General features: G+C 34.4%; 1 protein-coding gene across 1 annotated transcript; it reads right to left on the bottom strand.

Moving 5' to 3' along the window:
- Positions 1 to 7242: 7242 nt before the first annotated feature.
- LOC134229054 (uncharacterized) lies at positions 7243 to 9616 on the bottom strand. Its single transcript, XM_062710755.1, has 5 exons — positions 9454 to 9616; positions 8257 to 8399; positions 7957 to 8073; positions 7760 to 7870; positions 7243 to 7622 (listed from the first exon to the last, which is right to left on the bottom strand). The coding sequence occupies exons 1-5, from the start codon at positions 9576 to 9578 to the stop codon at positions 7243 to 7245; spliced, it is 876 nt and encodes a 291-aa protein (XP_062566739.1). The 5' UTR covers positions 9579 to 9616.
- Positions 9617 to 10339: the final 723 nt, after the last annotated feature.

Raw genomic sequence — 10339 nt, 5'->3', positions numbered from 1 at the left:
GCACCTGCGCTGCAATCTGATTGGCTGAAACTTTAAACAGCTATAACTCCCTTTAGTGGTTTTCAACCAAACAGGATGGTATTTGGGATATAGATAGATATAATATACTTCTACAAGTAGGTATGGTCACCATGCACATGCATACACGTGCGTGTACATGTGCTGCAATCTGATTGGCTGAAACTTTAAACAGCTATAACTCCCTTAGTTTTCACCCAAACGGGGTGGAATTTTGAACATAGATAGATGTAATGGACTTCTACAAGAAGGTATGGTCACCATGCTCATGTATGCACGTGCGTGCACGTGAAATGAGTATAATCAAACATACACTTGAATGAGCGTATTTTTTAAATAATTTTGGATTAAATACTTTAATATTCAGTGTATTAAAAATATAGATTGTGTAGACAAGATGATATGGTCATGACGCAAATGCATTCACATGTGCACGCGTGCAAAGCTAAAGTTTAAATGATTTTTGTACACTTCTTTGTAAATGTTGTTAAAATCTCATATGCATAGAGGTTTGTCTTATTTAATGAAGCTTACAGGGAATATGGCACCAAAAGGGAGTTGGGGAGCGTTTGGGGAACATCTGTAACGGTCCCCGTTACAATTAGCACTTGTTATTAAGGTCTTCTGTCTTCAGCGGAAGACCTTCTTGTTATTCTTAGGTTTCTTTTCCACTATTTTTATTATTTTTATTATTGTTTTTTTTCTTACCGGTTTTGTGCACGCGATTTCTCGGAAACGGCTCGATCGATTTTCATGAAACTTTCAGGACTGATGGAACATCAACCAAACCTGATATATAATTTTTTATTTTTATGACGTCACTTCCGGTTTCGAGATTTCCGCGATTTAGTGATTTTCAGAGGGTCACGTTGTCCAGCATTTTCCTTAAAAGTGCTTTTAGATAGAAACGTAAGATTTTCAGCGATGATAGAGCAAGATGTGCTGATGTGACACACACCTTTCTTATTCTCCAGAAGTGCAGCACGTCGGCGTTCGCTATGGCTCGAAAAAAGACCTATCGAGAATTCAGAAATTTTTCACACATTTTTGGCAATATCTTTTTACACGTTAATATTTTGTTAAGACATATAGAACAAAAATTGTGAAGAATGTCACAATCTTTCGAAAGATATCAACGTTTAGGGACTGGCCCCTATAATAAAGGGCCAAAAGGGGCCGAAAGTTTTTCCTATATATCTCAAAAAGTATTGAGAATTTGTAATAAGTCAAAGAAGCAAAGTTGTTCAAAATATCAAGCTTTATCTAATGGCGTCGTCAAAATACGTCCGGAGTCGTCACTTCCGGCCAAACCGGAAGTGGTCGGAAAACGAGTTTTTTTGCCGTCCTTGACAAGTTTTTGGGTTACATATGTCTCTGGGAGCATAAAAAGTAGTTTTTCCGTCCGTCATCGTCACTTCCGGTCAAACCGGAAGTAGCAAAAATGGCTTATTTTGAAGGTTTTGATGCAAAATTGAAATTATAAAGTCAATGGAGACTACTTAGCTCATTGCTTTCTTTTGTTCCGTCACTTCCGGCACTTCCGGTCAAAACCGGACGGAAGACCTACTCGTTGCCTTGCAACGAGCTTTGCTCTAGTTATTATTATTATTATTCCTGGGAAAATTTTGTCCACGAGTGATCTTGTAAACTAGACATCCGACTTAGGTGAAACATTTTTAGGGTTAGTAGGCATGTTATGTAGAGTTGCCGAACGAAGGTCATTTTGCGCGCACGTGCTTGCAAGAGCGGGCACGTGCAACACGTAAAATGACCAATATAATGTATACTGCCGTAACTTTTCTATTTTTTGATGAAATGCTTTGAAACTCATAATGTAAGGATATAATAGTAGTATAGACAAGATGACATGGTCAAAATAGCAAGATCTCACGCGCATGCACGTGCGCTCTACTCTGATTGGCTGAAACTAAAGTCTCAATATCTTTCTTGTTTTTTGACGAAATCCTTTGAAATTTTAAACATAGCCATGCATTAGGATATCCTACAACATGATATATAGCAATTATCATGAAAACACGTGTATGCACGTGCGCTGCAATCTGATTGGCTGAAACTTTAAATAGCTATAACTCCCTTGGTTTTCAACCAAACAGGATGGGATTTCGAGCATAGATATATATATATATAATGGACTTCTACAAGAAGGTTTGGTCACATACACATGCATACATGTGCTTGTACGTGCGCTGCAATCTGATTGGCTGAAACTTTAAACAGCTTTTACTGCCTTGGTTTTCAACAAAACAGGTTGGGATTTAGAACATAGATATATGTAATGAATTCCTACAAGAAGGTATGGTCAACATGCTCATGTATGCATGTGCGTGCACGTGAAATGGGTACATTGTAAAATCAAAAATACACTTGAATTAGCGTTTTTTTTTTATATACTTTTGAATTAAATACTTTAATATTTAGCATATCAAAATATTTGGATTGTGTAGACAATATGATGGTCATTACGCACATGCATTCACATGCGCACGCGTGCAATGCTAAAATTTGAATGAACTTGGCATTGTCAAAGTCTCAAATGCATAGATTTTAATGAAGCTTACAGGGGATATGGCACCAAAAGGGAGTCGGGGAGCGTTTGGGGAACATCTGTAACGGTCCCCGTTACAATTAGCACTAGTTATTATGTTCCCCAAACGGAGTTTGGGAACATATTGTTTTTATTCGGTTTCTTATTAAGGTCTTCCGTTTCCAACGGAAGACCTTATTGTTTTCGTTCGGTTTCTTTTTCCCTATTATTATTCTTTTTTTTTCTTACCGATTTTGTGCACGCGAGTTCTCGGGAATGGCTCAACAGATTTTCACCAAACTTTCAGATCTGATAGATATTCATCTGAACCTTGTCGGAAATTGAAGTCGTTGATGACGTCACTTCCGGTCGTGAGATATGGACGATTTTCCTATTTTTGGGGGGTCGGCTTGTCCTGGAAACTCCTCCGGAACGACGTAAGATATTGACTCAAGATTTTCAGTGAAAGGAAAGGAAGGTTTGCTGAGTTGCAGGCAGGCGTCCAAATCTTTCTAGCGCAAATGGCGCCGATGCTCGGTAGAGCCAAAAATATGTCTCAGAAATATCTCACAAAATATGACACGTTTTGTTTCATATCTTCGTATCTATTCATAATTTGTTAAAACATATTGAACAAAAGTTGTGCAGTTTTACAAGACCTTTCATTTGAAATCAAGAAAAAGGGGCTGGTCCCTAAAATGATGGGCTTATAGGAGTCAAAAGTCTTTCATCTCTAGCTCTTTAATGATCAATATTTTGTGATACATTACAGAAGCAAAGATATTTATCTTAACAATTTGCAACAATATATTGTAAAATTTTGATCATATGTTACGTAATTAGGGGTCACAAGGGACCAGAATGCTAAATCTTTGACGCTTTATATCTCGAAAAGGGGGAATATTTTAATAAGCGATATTGAACAAAAGATGGTCAGTATAATGTTCTAAACAATATGCATACTTTTAATTTTTGAAAACTGACCCCTTTAAGGACTTGGAGAGGTGGCCCCTAAATATTTCTATTCAACATATCTCCATAACGGAAAGAATTTTTTGAATAAATGTTGAAGAAAAAGTCTTCAAAATCACAAGACCTTTCATTTGAAATCACGAAAAAGGGGCTGACGCCTCAAATCAGGGGCTCAGAGGGGCTAAAAGTCTTTCATTAATATCTCTTAAATTATCAATATTTTGGAATACATTACAGAACCAAAGATATTCATCTTAACAATTTGCAACAATATATTGTAAAATTTTGATCATATGTTACGTAATTAGGGGTCACAAGGGGCCAGAATGTTAAATCTTTGACGGCTTGTATCTCGAAAAGGGGGAATATTTTAATAAGCGATATTGAGCAAAAAATGGTCAGAATAATGTTCCAAACAATATGCATCCTTTGAAGATTAAAAAAAACAGGTCCTATTAAGGACTTGGAGAGGTGGCTCCTAAATATTTTCATTTAAGATATCTTTTCAACGAAAAGAAATATGTGAATAGGTGCTGAACAAAAAGTCTTCAAAATCAATAGACCTTTCATTTGAAATCAAGAAAAAGGGGCTGGCCCCTAAAATTAGGGGCCAAATCACGTTCATCTATAAGTATTTGATATTGTTGAATAAATCAAAAATATTTAATCAAGTGAGAGAAGTTTTGATATCATTATTTTGTAACAAAGGTCATAGTCAAAATCATATCTCGTCTCATCGAAATATCGGACGGAAGACCTACTCGTTGCTCGCAACGAGATCTCATCTAGTTATTCTTCTTTTTTTTCTTATTTGTTCACCGGTACTTTTTTGTCCGGAAGTGTTCTCAGAAACTGTTCACCCAACTGACCTAAAACCTTTTTAGGGTTAATAGGTGTGTAGTGTAGGTGTGCGGAACGAAGGTCATTTTGCGCGCAAACGCCTGCACGTGCGGGCGCGTGAAATGAGTGAAATGACAGATATACTTAAAATAGCCATAACTTTTACATTTTTTGATGAAATGTTTTGAAAGTCATTATATAAGAATATATTAATAGTGTTAATGATATGACACTGTCAAATTAGCACGAACTCACGCGCATGCACGTGCGCCTTGCTCTGATTGGCTGAAACAAAAATCTCAATATCTCTTTTGTTTTTTGATGAAATGCTTTGAAATTTTTAAAATTGTCATGAATTAGGATATATTATAATATAATATGGAAAAAAATTCATGAAATCACGCGCATGCACGTGCGCTGCAATCTGATTGGTTGAAACTTTAAATGGCTATATCTCCTTTGTTTATTGACGAAATGCTTTGAAATTTAAAACATAGTCATGCATTAGGACATCCTACAATATGATTTAGAGAAAAAAATCATGAAATTACGCGCATGCACGTGTGCTGCAATTTGATTGGCTGAAACTTGAAATGGCTATAACTCCCTTGGTTATCAACCAAACAGGATGAGATTTAGAACATAGATAGATATAAGGGCCTCCTACAAGAAGGAATGGTCATCATGCACGTGCACGCACGTGCGTGCATTTGGAACGAGTGAAATTAAAAATACACTTGAATGAGTGATTTTTAATACTTTTGGACTAAATGGTTGAATAAATAGTATATTTAAACATATAGAAAATTGTAGAGAAGATGATATGATCATTGCGCACGTGCATTCACATGCGCACGCCTGCAATGTTAAAATTTGAATATAATTGGTATCCCTCTGGGAAAACATTGTTAAAGGCAAAAATGCACAGAATTTGTCTTATTTAATAAGGCTTACATGGAATATGGCACCAAAAGGGAGTTGGGAGGAGTTTGGGGAACATCTGTAACGGTTCCCGTTACAATTAGCACTAGTTATATTAGCATTATATCTAAACATCACATCTGAAGACAGCAAAAGAACCTTTTTTTAAAATAAGGTTTAAAATAATTAATTTTGCTTTTTGCGACACAAAGAGTTTTTGCTACAGTTTTCATTTGCAATCACTTGGACTTGAATACTTATCTTTTTGGTTAGTAAACATGTGTATGCTTACAGTTGTAGCTTGGTATTTTTCGTACTGTGGCAGTTGGACAAGTCGGATTCTAGGAGCTTTCATGGAGTCTGGGATCCTAACACATTTGGTACCCAATCTCTCCTCCAATAATAAACACGCTTTCTCAAGGAAATTCCTCGTATATTTGTTTATCTTCTCCTGATCAACAGAAAAAAAATAACTTAGCGAGTTTTACTTTGGAATTTCTTTTTAAAAATACAAGGGTGAATTTATAACGTAAGAATTGTCATATTCTTATTTTTTGCGCCTGGATGTGTGTTCTAAATTTTGAATTTAATCCCAATCATGTTAATACAGAAGTTCAAGTTCATTTATTCACTCAAAATCATTTCAAATACATGATACATGAGCACATCGAAATATTTTACAGCATATAAATTCAGGTCAGAGGTACAAGTATATGATATACATAATAAGAAAAATAAAAAGGGAGAGAAAGAAAAAAGAAAACACATATGAAACATGTATTAATGAAATACCGGTAAGTGAGGGGAAAAATCATGGAGGACAGACTAAATCATATAGTTTTGATATAAATGCACAGAATTTTTTTAAATGTCTTATCATCTTTTTTTATCATCAATTAAGAAAATTTAATTACGAGGGGTGATCCAAAAGTTCGCAAACTACTTGAATAACTTCCATACAAGAAACAATATTTGGTTTTAATGTTGATTATATTTTAAATTAATCCTCCCCGATTTTAATGCACATCAACCACCGTTCTGCGCATGCGCGAATCACGTGATATTGGCGGTCACGTGACCCCCTCCGTAGCGTTCTGTCACAAAAGTTAAAAGATTTTTCCGGGTTTTATATTTCTTTCCATGTCAGTTAATTTTTCTGACAAGAACAGTTAATTTGTCAGAAATGGTCATATCTCGGCAACAGAATGGGTGGATAATAACATCCTTTCCAAAAATAAGCATGGCGACCATTAAAACACAAATTTTCTGTCTCAGGAGAGACCTTTATTAAAGGTGGATAGAGAATGGATGCATCCTTTTTATCATATCTAATATGTTTAAATTCTAAAGTAAACGATATCTTAGGTATTTAATACTTATATCATTGTTCAAATATTCAACTATTTTTCAAAGTGCTAATTGGAGGTCTTTGATAGCAAATTGCTTAATTAAAAATACATATCTTTTCGAACTTGCTTTCACTGGGCAAGATGACAAGTATCATTTTTAACCATCAACCTTCCTTCACTAAAACGATTAATCCAATCATTAATTGAATTTATAGGAACTCATTTATCTCAATAAACTGTGTACAAATTATTATATGATACTGTACAGGGATTTCTAATATATTACAATAAATTGTACAGTTGTTTGTTGAACGAGTTCGACTGAGATAACCATTTTTCGTCACAAGTGACCTAAATAGTGACGTCATTTTCACATTGTGACGTCACAAACAAGGAGAGAAACTTTATTCAGCATATGCTATTTATAGACCTTGTGTATGGCTATGTGTGTACCGAATTTCATTCTAATCTGAATTGTGGTTTTGTAGATATAGAGATAGATTGCGAACTTTTTGATCACCCCTCGTAGTATTTGGTCTAGTGAAGTAGTATTCATTAATATTTTCAATAAGAACAATTTAACTTATGTAAACAAGATCAGGTGTAAATGGATACCATTCCCCCAATATCTTTAAAAAACTTTAATGCCTCAGGCACTAAGTAGTAAGGTATATTGTCACGCGTTCCTTGCATCATGAACTCTGACTGGAAGCCTTGTCTGTACGTAACTGACGTCACAAGCGGGGTACACCATGTCTGATGTTCCTCGGCCACCCACAGCACTGCACACCCACGAGGTGTGTATAACCATTTGTAGAAGTTCCCTATGTAAAAGTCAGGTTTTAAGTCGTCAAGATTCACCGCTACCTGACCTAGTGCATGGGCTCCGTCTATTAAAACCAGAACTTTTCTTTTTCTGCATTCTGCTATCATGTCTTTCAGAGGAAATACCAGAGCGGTAGGACTACTTATGTGATCTAATGTAGAAATGAAGAAAAATATTCAATTTATAAAGTTAACGACTCCATCAGAAAGCATTCATCTTCTATAGAGTGACATTTTTAAAAACTGGAAATAATAAAACATAGAAAAAAGAAGAAATTGAATAAAGTACCTAGTAAAACCAATCGTATATTTTTGAATTCATCGAGATATGACGTCATATTTCTCGTCAAGTCTGCTTCGTTCGTAATAGGAAGCTGTATCTTGAATTGGTAAAAATGTCCTACAACATATTTTCATCATGTATGTTTTTTATTGTTGATACTTTCATCATATACTCATTTTGTATATCTTATAAAACTTCATTACCAGCCGAAAATTCAGCCGCTCTTTGACAGGCATTGACATTGGCAGGGAAGGTCAGATTGGTTGCTAAAATACCATCTCCTTTCTCCCAAGGCAAAGATCGAAGAACAGAGTTTACTCCTGTAAGAACACCGTCATTTTATGTTTAATATATCTGACAATTATGAAATAAGGTGAACTTTTCTTTTCAACTTGATAAGAGTGAAATTTCTTTATTTTTAGATTGCAATATTACGGAAAATAGAATTTTCAATATATATTTGATATGAAAAAGATATGAACGATATAAAAAAAAAAAAATACCTGTGGTTGTATTTGTAACAAAAACTAAATTTTCAGGTTTAGCGCCTAAAAAATTAGCTGCAATATCTCGGGCCTCCCAGTAAAAATTTTTTTCTCTTTTTCTGAAGAATATATCGGGGTTTTTATTTGATTCCTCCAGTAACCTGGCAAATAAGGACAAAACTTTTAAAAGGCATAAATCTGATAGCAATGAAATATTAACAAAACACCCGAGGCATTTTAAATCTCTTTTAATCAGTCTGTGAAGTATATTTTTATGGCATATGATATCTTATCTCAAATGATTGTATGTTTTTAGATCTACTTGTCGGAGTCCAGGAGAGCTAATGCGATTCATAGTAAAGTGTCCGTTGCACTCCATCTGTCTGTCTATCTGTTTGTTTATCTGTCTAGCTGTCTGTCTGTAAACTATTTTTCAAAATGCTATTCCTCCTACAGTTTTTGTCTAATTTCAAAATAAATTGGCATACAGATAGACTTATTTAAGATACATAATTATGTGTATTGGTTTTTAATTTCCATAATGAACTGTGTTGCTGTGGTTTCTAAGAATAGAAATTTATATGAAATACATTTAAAATACTATTCCTCCCACAGTTTTGGTCTGATTTCAATACAACTTGGCACAAAAGTAGACCACGCTAAGATACATTATACTGTATATCGGAAATTTCTGTAAAATACTTCGAATATGCCATTTGTACTCCAAATACAGTTTTAGTCTGATTATAGTATAACGTGGAATGCAATTAGTTTAAAATGAAATAAACAACTGTTTTTATTTTTTTGAATAATGGCGACATGGTAACTAAAATTGAAAATTTTGTAGAATTTTATTTAAAGCTTCTCCTAGGGTCATTATTCTATTTATTGCTGATGTTAAACTTCAAGTCGCAACTGCTACTTTTCTCTTCCTTTGTTTTCAGTACAAATCAGTAGAGATGCAGTCTCGAGAGAGACTTCTGGTTTAAGGTCCCATTCGAAAATATTTCTCTACATCAAGCAAACTGTCCTACTGTTAGTAAAACGAACATAGATATATTTAGTTGTAAATACCTATAGAAATAGATATATTCAGTTGTAAATACCTAGATTTAACACACTTAATTTTCAAAAACATCACCGAGAAAACCGATGGAAATATAAATATTTAAAATTGGATACCAATAAGACAATGGACAAAATAATTATTCTTACCTTCGCTGTTTCTCCTGTATAACTAGAGGAACTGCACCAAAAGAACCGTGATTAACAAAAGTAAACGCTTCCTGAAAATGGAAACATTCCTTTTTCATAGGGGACCCAAATTCCACGCCAGACATCCTACGTAACGAGTGATGATTGTGATTTAATTGTATAACATTTTATTCCTACAAAAAATAAGGTTCGTCCATTTCCATATTCACCAATACAAAATTGAATGATATTCTGGGTATAGTCTGTACATGTCACCCGAAGCATCTGTAAGATAAACAAGAAACTAAAATGAAATCAGAATTTAGAAGAAATTAAATTTGAGTTAATACCTGCTTTATTGATAATCACAACAGCAAGAATGTTGCAACATCAAGCGATTTCTCGCACTTTAATAAAATATATTCCTTTAATTAAAAATGATAGGCATTAAACGAGATATTTGGTCTTTATGGTCAATGTGTTACATTAAAAGTTTAGATTTTATCAAGTTAAACTTATCTATTACAGACTGTTATAGATAAGTTTAACTTGATAAAGTCTGAACTTTTAATGTAACAAATGTATACAACATAAATTACGTCACCTACTACATTCAAGGTCATTCAAGTACGCGAAATCCACTGTCCTTTTCCAACATTGCATTAACGCATTGCAGCTTTTCACAACATCTGAAAATACCTACACTGAGTAATGGATATATGCCGAATATTGTTCTATATGTGTGATTATCAGACTTTATGAGACCCCGGTTAGATCAATCACCATGTTCATTTTATTTACTGTGAAATCACAAATTTTCGTGGGGTTTTAATGTTCGTTGTTTTCGAGTTATGACGAGACCCACGAATTCATGTCCACCAAGAAATGTAAAATATTCTGATTGCAC

This window comes from Saccostrea cucullata, unplaced genomic scaffold (assembly GCF_032062105.1).
Source record: "Saccostrea cucullata isolate Sc308-1 unplaced genomic scaffold, CSIRO_AGI_Scuc_v1 ctg1369, whole genome shotgun sequence".
Taxonomy (NCBI): domain Eukaryota; kingdom Metazoa; phylum Mollusca; class Bivalvia; order Ostreida; family Ostreidae; genus Saccostrea; species Saccostrea cuccullata.
The sequence above is the reverse complement of the archived record's forward strand: the minus strand, read 5'-3'. Positions and strand labels throughout refer to the sequence as shown.